This window comes from Quercus robur, chromosome 9 (assembly GCF_932294415.1).
Source record: "Quercus robur chromosome 9, dhQueRobu3.1, whole genome shotgun sequence".
Taxonomy (NCBI): domain Eukaryota; kingdom Viridiplantae; phylum Streptophyta; class Magnoliopsida; order Fagales; family Fagaceae; genus Quercus; species Quercus robur.
In genome coordinates, this window is record NC_065542.1 from 2,079,255 (window position 1) to 2,102,103 (window position 22,849).

General features: G+C 33.4%; 2 protein-coding genes across 3 annotated transcripts; both read right to left on the minus strand.

Annotated features, from left to right (window-relative positions):
- Positions 1-1,745: 1,745 nt before the first annotated feature.
- LOC126699098 (tubulin-folding cofactor E) lies at positions 1,746-11,012 on the minus strand. 2 transcript variants are annotated; one of them, XM_050396676.1, is made up of 16 exons: positions 10,586-11,012; positions 7,626-7,796; positions 6,729-6,775; positions 6,344-6,490; positions 6,008-6,082; positions 5,622-5,731; positions 5,326-5,465; positions 5,175-5,236; positions 4,044-4,151; positions 3,926-3,960; positions 3,276-3,338; positions 2,706-2,797; positions 2,547-2,623; positions 2,386-2,463; positions 2,034-2,139; positions 1,746-1,903 (listed from the first exon to the last, which is right to left on the minus strand). In XM_050396676.1, exons 1-15 carry the CDS (start codon positions 10,896-10,898, stop codon positions 2,041-2,043), a joined length of 1,617 nt encoding a protein of 538 aa, XP_050252633.1. In that variant the 5' UTR covers positions 10,899-11,012; the 3' UTR covers positions 1,746-1,903; positions 2,034-2,040. The 2 variants fall into 2 exon arrangements, with proteins under 2 accessions (XP_050252633.1, XP_050252632.1); XM_050396675.1 differs by having other exon boundaries at positions 1,746-2,139.
- Positions 11,013-11,680: 668 nt separating this feature from the next.
- On the minus strand, positions 11,681-21,919 carry LOC126700327 (uncharacterized). The gene is made up of 21 exons (XM_050398422.1): positions 21,761-21,919; positions 21,250-21,365; positions 20,760-20,827; positions 20,330-20,434; positions 19,740-19,796; positions 19,581-19,651; positions 19,233-19,332; positions 18,541-18,611; positions 18,327-18,427; positions 18,137-18,240; positions 17,996-18,049; positions 17,336-17,391; positions 17,102-17,140; positions 16,828-16,972; positions 15,853-16,031; positions 15,698-15,765; positions 15,159-15,231; positions 15,009-15,070; positions 14,006-14,933; positions 12,561-12,851; positions 11,681-12,153 (listed from the first exon to the last, which is right to left on the minus strand). The coding sequence occupies exons 3-21, from the start codon at positions 20,820-20,822 to the stop codon at positions 11,889-11,891; spliced, it is 2,832 nt and encodes a 943-aa protein (XP_050254379.1). The 5' UTR covers positions 20,823-20,827; positions 21,250-21,365; positions 21,761-21,919; the 3' UTR covers positions 11,681-11,888.
- Between the last annotated feature and the right edge of the window lie 930 nt (positions 21,920-22,849).

Sequence of the window (22,849 nt, forward strand, 5' to 3'; positions counted from 1 at the left end):
TTAGTTTTAGTATCTTTGGTTTTTTTTTTTTTTTTTTTTTTTTTTTTTAGTCGTGTATAGTGTGAGTGTGTTTTAGCTGACTTTAACTTTACTGACAAATATAAATTAATTCATTTTTTTTTTCAAATGCTATTGGTTATGAAATATTGATTTTCAATCATAATGGTGAGTTTAATTTAGGCATATGCCTCTTTTTTTTCTTTTTCTTTTTTTAATTTACATATTCAGGTTATGATTTCTTAAACTTTTTTTATATATTTAATTTTTTGAATTCTTTTATTTGACACTGCAATTCGATCAATGACACACTAGTTGAACCAGTGACCTAGTGACATAACTTATAGATCGAGTCAATATCCAGTCGGGTTTAATAAAAAGGCAACACAACTGGCTGTACTATAAAGCTGAAACGACTAGCAGCACCACAGAGTTGAGAACAAAAAGACTAAAAGCCTCCACTTTTTCTCTAGCTAACAAATGAAGTTACAGGTAATTATAGAGGAAAAGACCAAAAAGTGGGGAATAAGCATCGACCAACTCTGTGCCGACAAAGACCAAAAAGTGTTCCAAGCTCCAACGTTTTTTTTCTCAGCTCACATATATCTGTAGGAGCAACAATGTAATTTTACCAATCTGTTGAGTCTCTACCGTTTTAAGTTTTTTAGTATCGTTTTGCCAAACACAAGCAGCTCAACTGTCCTTTTTTATATAGAGTATAGACTCTTTTAGCCTACCCATGTACTTAAAGAGTGAAGATGGTAATTTAACTAAAAATGCAACACAGCTGGCTGCACTATAAAGCTGAAACGGCTGGCAACACCACAGAGTTGAGAATAAAAAAACTAAAAAGCCCCCACTTTTTCTCTAGCTAATAAATGAAATTACAAGCAACAAAGTAATTTCCACCAAATGTGTCAGCAGAAAATTATAGAGGAAAAGACCAAAAAGTGGGGAATAAGCATCGGCTAACTCATAGCCAACAAAGAACAAAAAGTGCTCCTAGCTCCAATGTTTCTTTTCTCAGCTCACATATATCTGTAGGAGCAATAATGTAATTTTACCAATCTGTTGAGTCTCTACCGTTTTAAGTTTTTTAGTGTCATTTTGCCAAACACAAGCAACTGAACTGTCCTTTTTTAATATAGAGTATAGATAAAGGAGAGTATAATCTTAATCATCTTCCAACCTGCAGTTTTGTTTTTACTCATTCTAGTAGTAGCCATGATCAATTCTGTTCCCGTTGTGCTCTGGGATTGCTGTTGGGCGCATGATCTAAACTACGCCAAGTGGAATGGCCTAATAGTTTTTCAGGCTGGCACATATGGCTTGCTGGAAATGCCTATATTTTTTGTCGATAAATTGTGTCCCTGAGGGATTGTATTAATTGGGCCCTAACCTTCAGATTAGCCAATATATACGCTGGGTTCCTCCTGATATTTTCATTAAACTTAAAGTTTGATGGAACGTAAAGTGTTTTAGGAAATCTGGGATGGGCTGGAGCAGGAAGGATAGTTAGAGATAGGACGGATGGTAAATTGATAATAGGATTTTCTATGGAAATTGGTATTACCATAAATAATGCAATTGAACTATGTGCTGTTTGCCAAGGGATATCTTCTTGTTACAAATTGATAACAATAATTTATACTGGATCCTCAGATTCTTAGTTCAAAATGGTGGATGTATCCATATTTAAAGAGAAACTAATTGGTTGTTTGACTATGCTGATCTCCAGCATAAGCAAGTTTTTGAGTAAGCTGCTTCATGTTTGTAAATTCAACCTGCATCTAATCATCGATATGCAGACTTTCTGCACAATTCTGACAATACAATAGAACACCATGATACCAGCTTTTACAGAGACATGTTCTGTCTGGTTATGCAGACTTTCTGCACAGAACACCTATCAAAGTATAAACAAATTTTTTTGAGCAAACCATAGTATGCATTACATGCATCAACAAGTGGAGAAATTGCAGAAATTCACATAAAGTAATATTCTCTCTATAAGTATATTAATTGTGCGACATTACTTCTTTGTCAACTCTCTTCATCAATAAGAATGGTTGACCCATTCCCAATTCCAAGGTCCATCAAAGATTCCATTTCATCGTCAAGCAATATCGGTAAAGGAGAACCCTGAAAATTCAGGAACACAACTTATTAGCAAAAGACATTAGTTGCTGATGTACAAAATTCTCTTGGTTCTTATGCTTCTGAAGCACAGGAGGCAGTGACCAAGGCATGTGTATTGATATTTCCAAAATGTCATCTTTTGGACATATATTTGAATAAGAATCCAAATCCAAAATGTGTAACTTCTCCATATATGGTGTAGTGTTATTATCAATGATATTCAAAAAGCAAAAGACGGAAGGGACAAACCTCTTCTTGAAGAAACAATTTAAGCTTGATAGACTTCAACTTGAAAAAGCTTTCAGATAGACTCTTTAGCTTCCCAACCTAAAGTAAATGAAATCATTTTAAACGTAAAATCCTAAAATTCATCCAACCAGACACAATTCAGATAAAGGTTGGAATTCAACCGTGGTGGTTGCTGGCAATTTCTTAGTCAATGGAGGCTTCTCGCCCATGGTTGCTCCCACACATTTCAAAGTGATAGCTACATGAATATGTATAGACCAAATGATTAAAAATATTGTAAGAGCAAAAGAGAAACTGATATCAGAATGTTGGATTCATACATAATAGTCCTGAAGCCATTTTTTGTAGGCTTGCTACTCCAATGGATGGCCTTTCATCCTCAATTCCATGAAAAATTTTAAGCTCAGCAAACCTGTAATTTTAGAGCAAGAAGTCCATATCATGAAAGTTTACAATGTCAAAACAAAATCAATTTTTTGTAAGCCCATGTGAAATCATATTAGGAAGTAATAGTCCATAAGGTGAAACTTCCCTGGAATTTACATCAAGATTGGTGTTCTATTCTATTAAATCTACCCATAGTTGCTATCCCCGGAATAAGACATGGCAACAGAATCTGAACTTTTCCTAAACCATCTGAATTACTTTGTTTAATTTTTTGTGTTTCAAGGAGGAACACTAAACAGTTAGTTAGACTTGTAACAGAATGGTTTTTTCATTGTAGATAAACCTAACGCTAATACCTTTACATCAAAATGTTCAGAAAAGTTCAGGAAACAACATACATATCTTAGGACACAAAATATTTAGGTATTCCATACCTATTTACAACCCTGCTCAATAACAAAACCCTGTAAAGGTTAATTGGGCAAACACTTGAGTAAATTTACCTGGGATGCACTTGTTTGATTTCTTGAGGATCATGCAACTTGGACATAATTAAACGAACATACCTGCAAAAGAGATCATGAGTAAATTATCTTGTGAAAATAATCTGCAATACACCTTACCATACCATCAAAGCCTAGTTTCTCTCCACCACTCCCATCAGAAACCACAAATGTACGAAATTTCGGGAACCATGAATCATGTGTATTTTCTTTGTTAAACATCATATAGAGCACATAATGCCATATAAATAGATAACCCTGTTAAACTGAAAAGAAATTATGGTATTCAAAAGATTTCTCAAAATCAATACATAGCCAGGGGTTTTTTTTTTTTTTTTTTTTTTTTAAGACCATAAAATTTAAACATTAAACGTACACCAGTCAAGTAATACAGGCAAAGCAGTAAAAGAAAACATCCCTGCCGTATTTATCCACTCAAACAGGCTCTCTTTATATTATAATTAGAAGAATGCTTAATATTTATTAAAATAAAAACAGTAAACCATCAAAAGATCAAGAAACTATAACACACAAAAGAAGATCACTTGTTATAAATATGAAAGAGAGCAAAGGTGAGGATAATTGCCTATATAAATGCATGCCTTTAGTGCAGAAAAGGTAAACTAAAGGATTGGCTAGGAAAAACATACCGAATCTCAGAGTCTTTCCTTTCACGAGGGCTTACCTGAAAAATAAATTAGACAAGAGTACATTAGATAAACTTCATAAAGAAAGCAATGTTGAATGCATAGAACTTCAACAGTTTACCTCACTCCCATTTAGTATTTCAACTTTAGCTAAACGTGCAATCAAAACAAATCTTGGAATTCCTCCTCTTCCGGGATCAGCTACTGGATTCTCGGAAAGCCTGATATCCTTTGAATGTAACCCAAAAGAAAAAAATAAAAATAAATAAATAAATAAATTTTTTTATATATATATCAGAACAGTAGTGATCAGAAAGGAGTTTGCTCAAGCACAGAGGGGAAAAAGAGAATCATTTAAGATTTTGTAGTAAACCATTGAGACTTTAAAGTATTTTGAAGTTCATTAGAATCAATATCATATAGTTCAACTTTAGCAAATTATTTAGTCCTCCAAATTGGCAGAAGAGGCCTAGTTTTCAGTTACAAACAAGAGATGGAATATGCCATCAAGTTCATGTATGCCCACCAACATAACTTACATAATATATATATATATATATATTGATAATTACAATGGGGAGGGGGGATTTGAACCTTGGATGTCTCCATTAGTAACACCAAGAAGTGCCAACCAATTAAGCTACAAGGCTCTTGGTTTACATATATAAAACAAAATAAAATTGAAGCTTGTACTATACTCCATGCATGAGGGTCTAGAAAGCTTATACATAGATTTCTAGGTTCTGAATTCTATCTAGTAGCTTCTTCAAGAAAATGCTATCTGAGAGATTCTTCTTGAATTGGATCAAGGTTATTATGTAACCAGAGTGATGCAGTAAGCACAACTAATCCAGCTGGAACAATTTATAGGGAAAAAAAAAGGCCTCAGCCTTGCAAGAAAAGAGTCAGTCAAGAGAAAGAATTAAAAAGATCATTGTATGCTACCTAATTGACAAATGAGCCAGTCCTAAGATTTCCTATTTATCCTTTTCTTTTTTTATAGGTAAAAATAAATTTATTGATAGGAGACTACCTTGTGAAAATAATCATGAAGTGGCCTAAAGAATTACAAAAGGAAAACTATCTACATATGGATTGATTCTATTTGTGCTTGATACAGGAGTGTAATATACATGTAAGCTATTTTCTGGGTACCTAGAAAAAAGGAGTCTGAACAGCATGTCAAATGTACCTAATCGGATATTGAACATGTTTAATGGCATAACAGATGATTATCATAACAAAATCTTACCACCAATTTAGGAAATGAATTTAACGCGTCAACAGAGGCGAGATCCTCGATATTGTTACCTCCTGAAGCATGCAATGTGTAAGCCAACAAATCAAGAACGCTTATAAGAGAGTCAAATAAAGTCAGGTGTTTACTAGTTACATATATTTACCCAGAAGAAGACAACGCAAATTTGTGAATAGCTTTCTTTCTTTCTGTGATTCATTACCACCAAGAAATTCATGTATTCTAGTGTTATGAGGATAGTAGATGCGGTTCAAATTGTTCTTGTTCAAATGAAGCTGCTCCAAGCTGAAACAACATTGCAACAGTCCTCAAGAAAACTTGGTAGCTCAACAGAAGATTAGATGTTGAATCGAGAGAAATTTAGATAGTAAAAAGTTTTTTTTTGATAAGTAAATTTAGATGGTAAAAAGTACCAACAGAAGAATACAAACTTCACTTTACCCTCTTATCTGAGAAAGCTTTAAGATTTCATCCCACTCAGCTATACAATTATCTTCCAAATTCAGAAGCCGCAGAGAATCAAATCCCTGAACTACAGAGGATGATGTAGGCTGCAAAGCAAAACGGAAATAAAAACAGGGCTGTAGTGTCTAAAAAATTATTTTCTTTATGTAGGTAAAAAAACATAAAGATACAAAGATTAGAGGAACATTCTATAGTATATGAGTATATCCATAACACAACACCATAACCCATAACAAAAAAGTTTATAAAAAACAATGATAAGTACATTTTATTTAATAATATCCAAAATATGACCTAGTAACTTCATTTAAGATTACAATTTGAACAAATTCAACAGCATCATAAAAGGGAATATAATGTACCTCTATTGTGCTGATATTATTCCCCATTAGATGTAGTTCTTCAATTGCTGGGAGTGAATGTTTAAGTTTTTCAATCTGCCATAGATAATAAAACAACATATATCACATTGAGGGAAGAAAGGAGTACTTCTCCTTATATAAGTTTTTGAAAACAATATTTTAAAAAGAATTGTATGTCTCATGGCCAGTCCCCGGAGGTAATGGCAGCAAAGCTAGACCACAAGGCTATGGAACATGAGACCCCAACATTGACAGAGGAACTCCCCAAAAAAGGGAGGACCATCAACATCAACAAGCATTTTTATGTGACAAGAAAAGGAGAAAAAATCAAGGCACCTGTGTCCACTTTATGCCAGTATCGTTTAAGACTAAAATACGGATGCTTTTTAGCTGTGCCAGCCCACAAATATCTAAAGACATTAAATTGTTAGATAAGTTGAGGGCTGCAAGAGCTGGTAACTGCTCACAGATGGTGCTAACATCCTGCAAGAAAATAAGAACCCACATGAGGTCCAGAACTGAAATCAAGTAGCACTTAATAATAGTAAATTACAAGGAAGAATTAGAAACAATCAGAATGTAGTAATAAGTATACAAATAACTTGGTAACATAAATGCAATGTGCAATGACAAATTGTTTAATCTAGAAAGCTCTACTGCACTCAAATTTAGCCTTTGGCGGACAAAAAGGGGCAGTTGATCAGTGTTTTAAAAAATGTACCTTCCATTCTGATAGCAAATTTCCGGTCAAGTCAAGCTCCTTTAAATCTGAGATAAGAGCATTATAAATTAATAACAGTACAGGAATTACCTGGATGTAAAAATTTTATAGTAACAGAAACAAAAAGGTCAAATCCACAATGTAGATTTATTGTTGACTGACTGGTTTTAAGGCCTATTAGTAGAGGAGAAACAATAAAAAATATAAATAAATAAAATTGTTTATTGTGAATTTAGCCTTTCTTTTTAATGTCCTAAAGATGTGCAAATCACAAGGACTATTCCTGTGCAAACATGGATGCTCAAGCACATGCTCACACGCATTTTTAATAAACAGAATAGAAACTTGATCTAGCTTATAAAATCCTCACCAAAAATAAAAATAAAACGAAGTGCTAAGTTCATATAGCAAGCATGGGAAGGGGATTCAAGGATCAACACGAGGCAGCTAGTGGAAAACCTCCGAAACAAAGACTCAAAAGAGTATAATGATCATGGATATTGGTTTCAGTATGTTACCTGAACTTAATGAATCTGAACCTCAAAAGTCAGATAGACCAATTTAGTATAAATATACTCAAGCATAGGAAGTTACCTCAATCTAGTCATCTAATAATTTGATTCTGACCAAAGCCATTTTCATTTAAATATTTTTATTTTTATTTTTGGCCTCAATAAGGAAAGAAAAATCAAATATATCAAGGAAAAACAATCTTGACCAATTTCTCTATTAAAGACAAGAAGCTCTGATTGCTTTCTGCTCAAGCTAAATTTTGGTAATGTGGTAAACTGCTAATCAGCTATATAAGTTGCCCAGATTTAAAAACAATTGCATAAAGGTAAACCCAGGTATCCAGGGAACATAAATCTCAGGGAAAGGAAAATAAAACCAACTTACTTGGCACAGCGGTACCAATCTGACCAGGGTCTCCAGGAGTACTAACACCCAAATAAGATAGTGATGCACCAGTTAACTCCTCAAATCGACTTAGCTTGTCTTGAATTTTATCTTTACCAACCAGTTGAACTGATACACGCTTATTGCTAGCTGAAAATACATACATTTCATCTGCAACACAACAATCAACACATATTCAAAACAGAATTTTTAAAGTTTTCTAAATGTTACTTATATCCAACAAATCATAAGCTTCTCATGTCTTTAAACTTCCACCAAATACTTCACATTGCAATTTTTCTAAATGTCACATGATTATAAATCTGAATCAGGTTGGAAACGTAAATCTGAAATGAGAAAAAGAATTGATAAAATACTTTGCCAAAAAAAGAAAGAGAGAGAGAGCATAGTGTATAGATCCAAAACTAGAAGTAACTTAAACTCACTTAATCTCAAAATTTTAGCAATGCCAAACGATTTAACAACTTCATACACTGTAGCATAACTTGCATTCGAAACCAAAACTGAAATCAACTAATTTCTCTTCCTTCCTTTCTTTCCCACTAGTTTCTTAGCAACCAAACAGAAACCAATACAATAAGAATAGATTTAGAGCTAAGAATTCACTTCATACACTGTAAAGATTGTAACTTGCATTTTTTATACTAAAAATGAAATCAATTTCCTCTTATGTCCACTATTTTCTCAGCAACCAAACAGAAACCAAGAATATAATCCATTAGGTACATCTAACTTAAACTAAGAATCCACTTCATTCAATGTAAAAAAAATAGCTTAACCTTACTAAACAAACACAAAAATCTCTTCCTTTTCTTTTTCACTATTTTTTCTCAGCAAGACAGCAACCAAATAGAAACCAAGATAATAATAATGCGTTTGGAGATCAAAACAACTTTAAACCAAGAATTCACTTCAAACACTATAAAAACTGTAACTTGCATTTTTGAAACCAAAAAATGAAATCAATTTCCTTTCTTTTCCACAAATTTCTCAGCAACCAAACACAAACCGATAAAACAATAATGCATTTAGATTTTTTTCATACAATTATAATGCATTTAGATATATCGACCAGCTTAAACTAACATCCACTTTATACACTGTAAAAACAATAACTTAACATTCCATAACACACACCCAAAATAAATTTCAAGCACTCATTTTCCTTTTTCTTTTCCCACTATTTTCTTAAAACACAAACCGAACCAATAATACTACATTTAAAGATATTGAACACCTTAAAAATTCACTTCATACACTGAAAAGACTGTAGCTTCCATTTTTTGAAACCAAAAAAAAAAATCAATTTCCCTCTCATTTTCCTCTCTTTTCCACTACTTTCTCAGCAACCAAACACAAACCGATAAAACAATAATGCATTTAGAGATATCGAACCACTTAAACCAAGCATCCACCTCATACACTGTAAAAACAATAACTTAACATTCCAAAACAAACACAAATGCATCAATTTTAAGCTCTCCAATTTCCTTTTCTTTTTCCACTATTTTCTTAGCAACCAACACAAACCAAGACAATAATACTGCATTTAAAGATATATCAAACAACTTAATGATTCACTTCATACACTGTAAAGATCATAACTCCTATTTTTTCAAACCAAAAATGAAATCAATTTCCCTCTCATTTTCCTTTCCCTCTCCACTACTTTCTCAACAGCTGCACACAAGCCAATAAAATAATAATGCATTTAAAGATATCAACTAACTTAAACCAAACTTCCAATGAACTCAACATTCCAAAACAAACACACAAAACACAAGCACTCCATTTTTCCTTTTCTTTTTCCACTATTTTCTCAGCACCCAAACACAAACTGAACCAATAATAAAGCATTTAAAGATATCGAACAACTTGATAATTCACTTCATACACTGTAAAGACCATAACTTTCATTTTTTGAAAACCAAAAATTAAATCAATTTCCCTCTCATTTTCCTCTCTTTTTCACTACTTCCTCAGCAACCAAACACAAACCTAGAAAACAATATTGCATTTAGATATATCGACTAACTTAAACCAGAAATCCACTTCATACACTCTTAAAACAAGAACTTATCATTCCAAAACACACACAAAATCACATTCAAGCTCTCCATTTTCCTTTTCTTTCCACTATTTTCTTAGCAATGAAACGCAAACCAAGACAATAATACAGAATTTAAAGATACCGAACCCCTTAAAATTCACATCATACACTGTAAAGACCACAGCTTTCATTTTCTGAAACCAAAAATGAAATCCATTTCCTTTTCCTTATCCACAACTTTCTCAAACACAAGCTGAGAGAACAATAATGCATTTAGAGATTTCAAACAACTTAAACCAAGCATCCACTTCATACACTCTAAAAACGATAAATTAACATTCCAAAACAACAAACGGGCAGTCGGGCAGACACACACTCAAATCAATTTCAAGTTCTCCATTTTCCTTTTCTTTTTCCACTATGTTCTTAGCAACCAAACACAAACCGAGACAATAATACGGCCTTTAGACATATCAAACAACTTAAAAATTCACTTCAGACACTGTAAAGACCGTAACTTGCATTTCTGGAAACCAAAAAAGAAATCTAATTTCCCTCTAATTTTCCTTTCCCTTCTACCACTTTCTCAGCAACCAAACACAAACCAAGACCAAAAAAAAAAAAAAAATCAATTTCAAGCTCTCCATTTTCCTTTCTTTTCCACTACATCGTCAGCATTCAAACACAAACCGAGACAATAATAATGCATTTCGACACATCTAACAGCTTAAACCAAGAATCCACATCATACTCTTGTAAAATCAATAACTTAACATTCCAAAATCAGAATTTCAAGCTCTACATTACTATTTTCTCAGCAACCAAACACAAACTAAGACCAAAAAACAACAATGCGTTTAAACACATAACAACAACACACACTATTTACCTTCCTCTTCTTTCGTCGAATCGGTTCGGTACCTGAGCTCCAGAGCTCTTACCACCGAAATCCCCGGGCTAATCACTTTGGCCCGAACAAACGACCCGGACCGATCAGACCCGGCCTGAAAGTATCGGATCCCGTTGACGGATCCGTCGTGCTTGGCTTCTCCGGTGTCCCAGTCCACCCCGACCCACTCGCCAGCGTGGCCCTCTATGGTCCCCACGTACTTCACCGTTCCAATTCTTCTTGGATCGTTCGCTGAGTGGACTCGCTGGCCCACTCGGAACTCGGGGCTCGACACGGCCGAGTCGTCCTGCATTTTCTTCTTCTTCTTTCTTCTCCGATGAAAGCTCTTAACTGAACAATTTATTTCATATTCGTTTCATCAGTTTACTCTCAACGGAAGCGTCGTCGTTTTGGGGATTTTTTTTATAAGGTAAAGTGAGTCAGAAGTTTTAAATTGTTATGACGAGTGACGACTCTGTTGTTACAATAAATTTTTTTCTTTTTTTAAGTTTATCAATTTACTATTTTTGAAACTAAATTGATTAATTTGTTACATTCCTAAATTATATGGACAGAATGTAATTTTATAAAAGAAAAAAAAATTATTTGAATTTTTAGAGATGTAAAAGTTGGAAGACAAAATATTATAATCCCATAAGAGAATGAATGAGGAAAATGTAACTAATAGTAAGAATTTGAAAAGAATTTATTTGACCTTTGGCTCTTTATTTGTTTATTTGAAGTCTTCTTTTTATTTTATTTGGAGGGTTTTCTACTTAATACCATTCTTCTTCAAATTGAGGCTATATTTATCGGTCATTGTTTCTATTTATTATATTTGATCACTAATGAATGGCAACTCTACCTATATTTGTGCTTAATGTCATATATTTAGTCCATGGCCAGCTCCAAGCTCGAATAAAGAAGAAGGGTTGCAGTAGGTTGACAGTCAACATAAAATTTAATCAGTCTTATGATCACTAACTCACTCTGTTTATATTTGTGCCTAGTGTCTTTTTTTTTCTTTTTTTCTGCTAGTCCCAAAGACCCAAACCCAGACACAGGATGAATGTTCCAACAAGTTGACAGCCAATATAAAATTTAATAACTTTTCATGAATGGATCTTATTAAAATAGAAAAGTTGTTATATGTTTGGTCACTAACAGGTAAACAATTTGTTATGTAAAATTGAAAGTCCAAAAATGCAGTAACATATTAGATGATTACATCTCAATCAGGCTTGTACTTCTACACCCTTTAATTAAATTACAATCTCATGATGAAAAATAGTTGCCAATAGAATCACAATCTCTTGCAGGTGTACTCATGAATAATTTGTAGCAAACTTTTAGCAGATTCCTCCTTTGGCAACTTTAGAAGGCGTGCAACTTTCTCAAACCCTGCATGGTGACTATGGTCCTGGCTTGCTTCAAGTCTGAACTCCGTTTTACTGAGCTTCGGCTCTGACAAGGCCCACTGCATTGACCATATGGCCAATGGCCGCATGTAAGAAAGAGCTCTGTACTGGTCGTTGTTGTTCCAGCCTTCTGGTGTTTGAAAAGAATAACTGTAACAAGAACTAGAATGTAAGCGAACTAGAAAGTGGGGATACAATAAGATGTATGTGACTATGCAGATGCAGCATTACGAGATAGATTGAGGGTAAGCATAGAAAAGAAGAATGAGCTTTCTGCAGTGGTAAATGGTAGCATGACGCCTTGAGTTAAGATTATAGTATGTCAATGTGGGAATCACCATGGATAAATAGAAAAATAAGTATAAAATATTTGGAAAATAGAGTAATAATAAGTCGAATGTAGTGAGGTAGAGTAATGTAGTAAATTTCCAAAAATCATTATTACTATGTATAAATTGTAATACTACTTGAAAGACTGCCTAGTGGAGTAGCGGACTAGCAAGGATAAATACTTGACTTTTATGCAGAAAGCTGCTCAATAGGAAAACTTTACTTACCCAAGACCTTCTTGGGACCAGGCTGTTTCATAGACACCAACAGCAGTCTGAAATGCCATTTCCAGCATTTCCTCTTGAATCATTGTAGCAGCAAGAGAATATGTAACTCCAGACCAAATTTCTCTTGATTGCATTGCAGACAAATCAACCTTTCCATTTGGCAGCATCCCATTAATTGCTCCACGCATTCCTCCCTTCACCTTTAAGACATTGTAATTATAAATCTTTTCAAGTGCAGTCCTTCTCTTGCCTTCGTCAACAATTGGAGAAAGACCACATGCTGCAGTGAACCTATAATATTATGTATAATGAGTCCATAGCCAATTTTCAAGAAGTTGAATTCACAATAAATTTACACACTAAAATATGTTTGCTTTCTGATGAAGAAATTATACAGTTATAGTGATCTTTGAATTTGATCATTAATATGCAATAATTTTATAAGAAAGTCAATACTCAATAACATCTTAGGGATACTGCTATGTTTCTGCCCTGTTGGTTTTGATGATGAAATACAAGAGCCCATGCTATTTTAAAAAATAGATCTTTTACAAGAAGATTGGCTGGAGATTTCTTTTAAAAACACTTGCCCCTTCGGTTCATGCATAAGATGAAACAGTGTAACAAGTTTGTTATGATAAGTAGGAAGGTATGTCACTGAAAAGTTCACATAACAAGAAATGGAAAAAGTTATTCCTAAACATACTTTCTTATTACACCAAAGGATGACTCCCACCAAATTCAATTTTTAATTAAAACAAGCTATGAACTTTTTGGTCAATCTTTTAAAAATGATCTGTACACCGTGTGGTCTTTCTTGAAGCCAACAGTCTAGGGTTCAAACCTCAATATATCTTCATAAAGTAGATAACATCAGAACAAGAGGCCAGTGGTAGATCAGCCATGATTTATTTAACAGAATATGAGCAAACATAAAAATTCAGAACCACCATAGCAAGGTGAGCATATCAGTTGATTAAGAAAAAAATGATTGGAACTTAGGATAGAAATATGAAGGCAATATAGAAATAAGTGACTAGGAAGATTTAGATGGACCACTAGTGATACATTAGGAATAACGAGTTAGGGTGTGTAAGATGCAGTAAAGAGGAGCAGCGAGAAGGACAGTCTATGCAACATGTGAAGGACACATTATATTTTAAGGACAGTACTAAAGTCCCATGGTTTAATTTAGGACATGACTTACTAAAATATGGGAAACTATTTTCTTGTTACCAATCCCATGTGTTTTGTAAAAGGCACTGGATAGTGGATACACTGCCTTCCCAGTGCTGCATGGTGATACTTGGATTATGGATGAAACCACTGATATAGCCAATTCAACAGCTCACACACCTCATATTATCACCAATATGACGTTTGTTCTTTGTGCTTTTGAATGTCTACTTTAAATATAACATAAAGAATGAGTAATATGTACTCACCATTGTCCAGCTAATTGATCGGCCTGAATAGATGCACTTGAACTACCACCACTATTGTCATAATTGAAGTAAGAACCATTCCATAATGTGTCATATACAGCTTTTGCCTTTTGATACTTAACCCAAAAGTGATTAGCAGATGCCTTATCACCTACTTCATATGCCATGGCTGAAGCAGCCTGGAGGGCTGCCACCCAAAGCCCACCACTATATGCACTCACACCCTTAACGGACCACGCATCATAAGTCTGATCAGGGAATCCCTCATTCTCAATCATCCCATCTCTATCTTTATCAAACTGATCCATATAAGCCATTGCTACAAAGACCGAGGGCCAGACAGCTTGTGCAAAATTTTTATCACCCGTAGCTACCATATCCCTGTAAACTTGGAGAACAAACTTAGAATTCAAGTCTTTCCACCTAGATGAATTGAACAAGTTATAAGCATTTATTTCGAACCAAGGGTCATTGAGCCCAATATCATGGGGTACAGAACCAAGAACCTTTCTTGGAACCCACATTCCATCACTCATAATTTTCATCCTTTCAGGATCATGCATCATTACTGCTGCTGCAAAGTCTCTCTGGATGCTAAGTTCAAGTTTTGGGAATAACATGAGTAGTGCAAAAGACGAGTAGAAGTGGACATCATAAGTGTTATACATAAGGTATTCTGTTCCCTCAAGATAAAGAAACTGGCCAATATTTTCCTCTCCATCTAGGAGCAAGTAGGTTCCAAAGGCTGAATTTGATGCTACTGGAGTATGACATTGCTCGAGTTTGGATGCCATCCTTTCAAGGATATCAACAGCAGTGTCATTTTGATGGGACATATCAACTGTATTTGTACAATTTGATTTGCGACTATCAAGGCAAAACTTCCTCTCACCAATGGTTCCTAAATTCTGTATTGGAGGTAATCCATCTGCAGAAAGGAAAATATGGCCTTTAATAAAAAGATTGAAGCACATTTTGAATAGATTTTTAGTTCCATAAGTACCTGTCCATATTGTCCCCCCTGTATTGAGATAATAGAGCTCATTGAAGAGAGTGATTGGGTACCTGGGGATGTACATCTAACCATTCAGAATTGGTCAAAAAAGCACAGATTTTGTATTCTTTCTCCAGCACAAGTTTCATTTAATCTCACCATTCAGGAAGCCTTTTGTCTTCAAGAATTGGTCTTTGCCATGCTTCAATTTGGGATTCCCAATGGGCATGCTCTAATTACAAAGAAGAACAAACGTATTCAATCAAATGTGTTCCTTTCACTGTCAAAGTACACTACCATTGTCATTTTTTTCTTGGTTGAAACTGCAAAAGGTAATTCTATATCAATAACAAAGATTTGAAAGAACTTAACGTGTTCTCTTTGTGTAGAAAATTGATAAGAAACAAGGGTAATATAAAAAAAAAAATGGCTAGATGATTACAAAATAATATCAGGCATTTCCAGAGAAGAGGTATTTTGTTGGTTAGTGAATATTCCTACAAAAGGAAAATTAATACATCTTGAATTTTAAGGGTTATTTTCATAATTAAAGGTCAGTCTTGATAATATCTGCAAACAATTTACTAGTTCATGAACTCTAGTTACATCAACAGAAAGGTAAATTTTTCCCTAGAGAATACATATGTATGTTAAAATACTATATACTCAGGAAAATTAATGAAGCTGTATAGACATACCAAGAATAGCATCATGAGCAATACTTGCTGCGGCATCCCCATGAGTGCCATAAAATCGGGTGTAGCGCCTGGTATTAAAATATTTTGTTAAAAAGATTAGTATACTTTAAGGACTAGGTTTCCACACAAGTGTTTTAAGGGCTGGGATAACCTACCTGTGGTAAGTCTTTTGACTAAACCTCAATTCTGGGCAGTCCCATGACAATGAAAACGTGACAGTACGGATGGAATCAGAAGGTATTGTTACAGAGGCTGCTATGGCTGCTCCAATAGATGATCCTGGTTTTGAAGGCATTGGAGTTTCAACGTGGTCAAGGTGATCAAATGACCCATGCTATAAGAATAAAAGTAAAGACATCAAGATTTTGGAGGATAAAAATATTACGATTGTGCTGAATTGGATTTTAACCCTACAATAGATTTGTTTTAATAGAAATTCTTGCTCCTCTATAGTATGTGTATCTCTATAGCATGTGCATTATTTGGTTTTCAAGGTTGCAATTCACAAAAATCACATCAAGGTGAAGCATTCCTTTCTCATTTCAAATTGAAGGAAAAATTATGTTATTACAAAGTCCCCTCCTGGTCTCTATTGGGATGACAAATAACCCCCATCCTTGATCTGTTTATGTGCCCAATAGAAGCCCTTATAGGAACCAATATATTTCTCATCTAATACTATTCTTAACAAAAACTCTGATGAGGTAAAGAAATGAAAGAGTTGCAAAAACATTTAATAGGACTGCAGGTAGCCACTATTACGTAAACATTCAACCTTGTTTAGAGAAACAGTGGTGGAGCAACATTATTGGAACAAAACTTAGCAAGTAATTAATTCTCAATATCCATATCAAATTCAACCTAGACTAAACCCTCTCAAATGCCTAAATTGTGTACACTAATGTATTAAGATAATAGGTCAAACTTTGAAAGTTTGTATCTGACCGAAATACTTGGAATTGATACTGGTAAACATTATGGAAACAATGAGTGATAATGAGAAGAGCATAAAAGTTTTTTTTTTTTTTTTTTTTTGTCTGGATACATCAAGCTAACAAGAAACAGAGGATCCTAAAACAAATAGTTCCTCTCTGTTGATTGTTAAAGCAAAAAAGAGAAGGTTATCTAACCTTTTTAATTTCATGCCACATGTCTTTAGCCGTGATGCCATGGGAATCACCAGAAATCAAAAAGCAAGGACACTCAGAGACATGAACACCATCTGTTTCTTGTGCAGCAATTGCAAAAGTAACTGGAGGTTGATCATTTACAGCCCTGAAAATTTATATACTTCGTTTTAGAGATAATCAGACATCCAGCCATGATATCAGTCGCATAAAATCTATGTTTGAACTGATGTACGCAGAATCAAAACTATCTTCTAGAGTAAATGGAGAGAATTACTTGTGGTGTAAAAGTACTCCACGCACTCCATCTTTCGCCCTGGTAGGAGTTAAGTAACAGTAAATGGCTAAATTATTAAGATAAATTAAAATTTAAGTAGAATAGCACATAAATAATATATGGTGTATTAGAGTAGGAAGTTTCTTCTGCCAGAAAAACAAATTCCATTTTCTGTGAAAGCTACTTATACTTAAAAAATCAGACATTTATAAAAGTCCACTATTTTGTTCTTACACCATCTTTGAGTTGAAGTGATGACCAGAAAATCCAGAGTTCCCACCTACAGAATTCTGAAAATTCAGGCACAGAAAGTTCAGATATCAGAAATTTTTATAAATCATGCCAATCTGATAACTGGATGAGGAATCCATACATCACAGTTAGACTATGGAATATTGTAAGATAACTCTATAGGGATTAATTTTGCATATTTGCCCAGATTTTAACCATGTTTCACATAAAAAAGGGCACAAAATTGCTAGTACAGTCTGAGAATCCCATGATTAGGTTGGAAACCACGCAGTGAGGAGTTATAAACGCATATTCAGGGGAAGGAAAATTGCATAGTTTTGGAGTTTCTTGAATTCAGACTAGAATATCAAATGTAGTACTCAGATCATTATGATAGTTTGTGATTATCCCAAAAAAATCTCATAAATTATGTTATTTTGATAAGAATTATTTTTAACTTGAGGAATGCATTCAACTCCGAGTGAAACCTAGTGTAGTATAAAAATATGTCATTGTGTCAGCTTAATAACTAAGCCTTCTTTTATTTAAAATATTGAAGAACTTTTCCCCATTCTATGAAAAACAGCTTCTAGATTATCATTACTAAAAGAAAGCAACTAAAAAAGGGTCAATGGAATATGCAGCTGGAAATTATTAACTTACAGCCCATGTAAAGACCAAGGTGACATCTGCAGAAGTCCTTCCTTTATTAGACAACTGAAGAAGGCATAAAGCACTACCTTAGAACTGTGGCAATGTGATCAATTCTAATATAAATGAAATTTCTTGCATTCTCTTTCATACCGTATAAGTAAATACTGATACTGGGAAACTGCTCTCCTTATAATTGTGGGGAATAAAAGGTGAAATTTGTCGAGAAACAATTGTAAGTTCTGGGTCAGGTTCACCTGCTTCGACAAATCCACACAAAATACAGAATGTTGTAAGTGATATCAAAAATTTGAACTGTTTCCAGTGGGAGCAAAAAAATTACCCTCATAGGTTGTCCAAGCCCTTGGAAACAAAGCATGGTATGTACACTTCTCGCCATTCAAATTCCAATCCCAAGTTTCAATACCAGAAGCAGTGTCATCTCTACATAGTGATTGACAAAGCAATAATGTGATGTCTCACTCACGGTTTTGGATGGCATATACTAATTTCAAAAAAATTAGAGAAACGCAAGTCCTGGATAATAAGTTACTTACTTGGGTACCTTTGGGCTTTCAGTGCATAATACACTTGAGAATTTTCCACCATTTGGGCGTGAAACAAAAACCTAAATGAGTAAAGGAAACCTAGAGATTCACTACTGCTTGATAAGAAGTACTAAAGATAAATCTATAGCATTTTTATTCATTCAACCAAAAAATATAATTTTGAAAGAAAAAAGGACAAAGTTTGTCCATGGTAAAATTCAACAGCATGGTGTTAACATATATATAAAACCTAAGTGCAAATGGATAGATGCATAGTTGCTGGCTGATTGATTCCTTCTTTTCCAGTGATTGGTGGATTAGTTTATGCAATTCTCATTTGCCATTTCACTATTTTTACTAATATCCACTTGTGCTTATCTTGTTTGGAGTAATAGTGATAACATAAGGGATAAACCGTCCTTATAATCTATTCAAATCTGTAAATGATCTTCTAATCACCATATCTGAGCTTGTCCATCAAACTTCACTGTTCCAAATAAAAATTATTCTTCTATGTCATACCAATTAATATATCTCACAGAAATATTTTCAGCAACTAGTGGCACTTCTATAAATGAAAACCTTTTGTTTATGATGTTCAATTTCACCCCAAAACATGTGAACACATTCTGGTGCCCTGAAATAGTTTCCATTGTTTAGGGGATAAGTAATAGATATGGCTTCAGTAGCTGCGAACTCACAGAGAATTGATTTGCTAAAATGGGGCTTTCTTCACATATTCTAGGGAACAGTTGAAAGCGTTGAAACTGGCCTCTGTAGCTTCTTCCAATGCTTCCTGCACTAAAATCATGCTTTCAAACATAAAAATGATATTGAAAGAACAAAACAAAATAGTTGTATTCATATATGCTTGAACTACTAGATTTTTTTATTATATATACTTGAGCTACTAGATAATTGCAGTTCATTTCAAATAATAATAGCTGATAAAATTTCTGATTCACCATATATATATATAAAAATGTACAGTGTCCAACATCACTTATCAACATAAGTCTATTTTCAGTTGTAAAAATTTGACCACATACCCAATACCACCTAAAGAAACACCATGATGACCTGCAATGGTGCGCCTACTGAAAAAATCAAATATTGCCATCTGATTGAAGGACAAGTGGTTGTAAGAGAATAGGGGGAAAAATCACCAAATTCATAAAGAAGAAATCATTTGAGGTAAGATATATTACTCTTCCTTTTGCTGCTTCTTCCTTGGCATGACGGAATAATCGAATGCCTATAGGAGCCTTCAAAACCACATAACAACAATGAGAAAGATTATAATTTGATATCTACTATTCTCATCCAGTGACTTCACTTCCCTATGTTATTTATTGGATTTCAATTTAATGATATAAGGTGTGACTTTATCTAACGTTGTTTTGACCACACAATACATCATTTAGTTGGAGAATAAAGCATGTAGCAAATGCTACTTCTGCATATAATTGAGAAAGAACAGTCAGAACCTTTTTTTTCTTATACAGGTAAGAATAATTTTATTGAAGAGAGGCTACTTCATGCATAAAAAACACAAAGAAGCCTAAAGAATTACAAACATAAAAAATATCTACATACATAAGGACTCTATAAAGGCTTGAATGGAGTTACAATTTATAAGAACTAATTTTATGATAACTTCTCCAAAGAAAACATGTATGTTTCTCAGTTCTCAATCTGTTCTGTGACAATTGTCATAAGCACAACTTAACTTATAATTGAAACTATCTCATCCACAAAATTTTGGAAGGTACAAATATGGTTACAGTTACAGACATACCAAATGCAATTTCTCTTGTAATGTCAATCCAAACTGTGAAGGAACATTTCCTAGATAATTTAACTTCCGTTGCCAAGTCAGTGGAGCTGGTTTCCCTGGGTCAACCTAATAATAGAAAGAACAACAGACTTAATAAAAGAAAGAATTCAAAGGTTGATTTATTCATGATTCCCAGAAAAAAAGAATTTTTTTAGATAAAAGTTTATAGACATTAGTACATTACAATATATCATAGTTTTGTTGACTGAATAGTGTTTAAGCAGAGAAAGAACAAGTTAAAACAAGTCAACAAGATGGATTGTATTTAGATTTGAGATACCCCAAGACATCAAGTTGAGTAAGGACAGAGATGCACATTTGATTCAATGCATAATTGACTGACCATTGTTGATTTGCTCTTGTATGTTTGTGCTATGCAATAATAGCATACCTTGCGCTGGGCAAAACTGGAAGGAGGCTCCGTTTCATGTTCATATTTGAAACCATTCTCCATCTTGGCTAAGGAAAAAAAAAAAGAGGCAGAATATGAGTTGCCATAGCAATCTAACAATTCAGATATAGAAGTACATCAACAAATCATTATAGGCATGACCCTTGATCTGACCTCCCAAATGGAACATGATATCTGTCATATGACATCATGCCTAAAACAGCAATAACAAAGATATACCCAAAACCAACATTGAATATGACATCATCTTCCAACCATCAAAGACGATTCCTCTCCATTTTAAATGGTTTAATATTTTAAATGACATGATACTCTGTACACAATTAGATCAAAATAAAAAAATCCTAACCATGAAATTGACTCTCTCTCCAATTCCAGTGGAATGGAGAGGATACTGTTCCCTCACACCCCCCCTCATAATATATACAGGAAACTGGGTTTAAGTACAAAATAAGAGTGGATCACGTACTTTGAAACTTCCTTGAATTGATCTTGTAATTCAAAGTGTTTCCTAGAATAAAACACAGTCCTCAACTCTAATCCTTTTTCTTCTCACTAAAGCTGCGTATGAGTATATATGTCAACCTGTAAAAATCATCATAAACCATTGTTCACTGAAACAGAGGAAAGTTTTGCCAAACAGTCTATCCAAGAATTACTTTCTGTAGAAACAAACATTAATCATTAATGTGACTCAATGTCTCTCATCAAGCTTCAATTTTTCATGTTGTGCGAAGGCAATACAAACCCAGATTCTATAATAGCCTTAATGCATTGATGTGAGTCAGTATCTCCTTTCAAAAAAAGATTTTTCTTCATCAGGTTCACAAATAAAGACATTTGAAAGGCTTAAACTTTAATGGGTATCCTAATTTTAAGGATTTTCATTAAAAAAACAACAACAATAAAAGCAACAACAAAAGAATTATTAATTAAGACAAGATTATTAAACCAAGTTCTGAAAATGAGAAAAGTCTAACCTGGAAGAGTGAAACTAACTCCTTTGGCAAAGACAGAGAGAGGCTCTAATTTATAGATATCTCTGTGGTTTGAAAGCTAAGAATAAAATGGTGAAGGTTGTTGAATGTTGAAAGTTCTGTTAGAATAAAAAGATAGTCACGTAGAATTGGCTCATTTTGCATATAAAAAAGTTTTACTTAAAAATAAATAAATAATGATAGTTTCCTTATTTTTAAAGCATTCGGTTTGAAAGGAATCAATAGAAGAAAATATTTGAATCCAATTAGATTTGATTTAATTTAATCTAAATTTAGTTGTTTAAGAATGAAAGGAACTATTTCGATTTCATCAAAGTTGGAGAATTAAAGAATTTATCTTACCGAGGAGGCTAATTATAGAAAGATTAATTGATATGACCCAAAGGTCAAAAAAACTCAATAATCATTATAGGATAAAAATAGAATAACCACCTATTTTGTGTTATGTGTATTACATAGCAGGTACAATCAAATAGGAAAATTCTTTATGCAAAAATTTCAGGTACAATCAAATAGGAAAATTCTTTATGCAAAAATTTCAGTCTATTTTAATATAAGAAATTTTTTTTTTTTTTTTTTACTCAGTTTTCAAAATATAGCTATTTATTTTACACTATATTTTATTAAAATATTATTTTTTTAATTTTTTTAATTGTTTATATTTTTTCACACATAATAATTATAATTCACTCTCTTCTTTCAGTCTCTATTATAAGAAAATAAAAATTTATTTATTTATTTTTCTCCACACACCGCAGTCATCATTTAATCTCTTTCTTCATCATACACGTGTAAAGAAATAATAAAATACTAAGAGTCTGTTTGGAAACAGCTTATTTAGCTAAAACTAAAAAAATTTTACTAAAAATATTATAGATAAAGCTAAAATGTAGCTAAAATAGTATAATAAGACTCATAAATAGTACCAAAAAATGCAATAGAACTCATAAATAGTAATAAAAATAAGCTAAATAGTAATAAAAATAAGCTAAATAACAATAATAAAAGTTGACTTTTTAAGCCAATGTCAAACGCAACCTAAATACAAAATTAATTGTATCTGACACCTAT

Bases quoted from the DNA above. Each gene is read 5' to 3' on its own strand.
- LOC126699098 (XM_050396676.1), bottom strand. From the start codon at position 10,898: ATGCAGGACGACTCGGCCGTGTCGAGCCCCGAGTTCCGAGTGGGCCAG. The intron at 3,961-4,043 runs GTAAACTGTTGA...TTTATTTTTCAG, and splicing joins AAATACTAAATGGGAGTGAG to GTAAGCCCTCGTGAAAGGAA. The intron at 3,339-3,925 runs GTATGTTTTTCC...TCTCTTTTGCAG, and splicing joins AGGAAAGACTCTGAGATTCG to GTATGTTCGTTTAATTATGT.
- LOC126700327 (XM_050398422.1), bottom strand. From the start codon at position 20,822: ATGGAGAATGGTTTCAAATATGAACATGAAACGGAGCCTCCTTCCAGT. The intron at 20,435-20,759 runs GTATGCTATTAT...TTCTATTATTAG, and splicing joins CCAGTTTTGCCCAGCGCAAG to GTTGACCCAGGGAAACCAGC. The intron at 19,333-19,580 runs GTATGTGGTCAA...GCATGATTTTAG, and splicing joins GTTTCTTTAGGTGGTATTGG to TGCAGGAAGCATTGGAAGAA.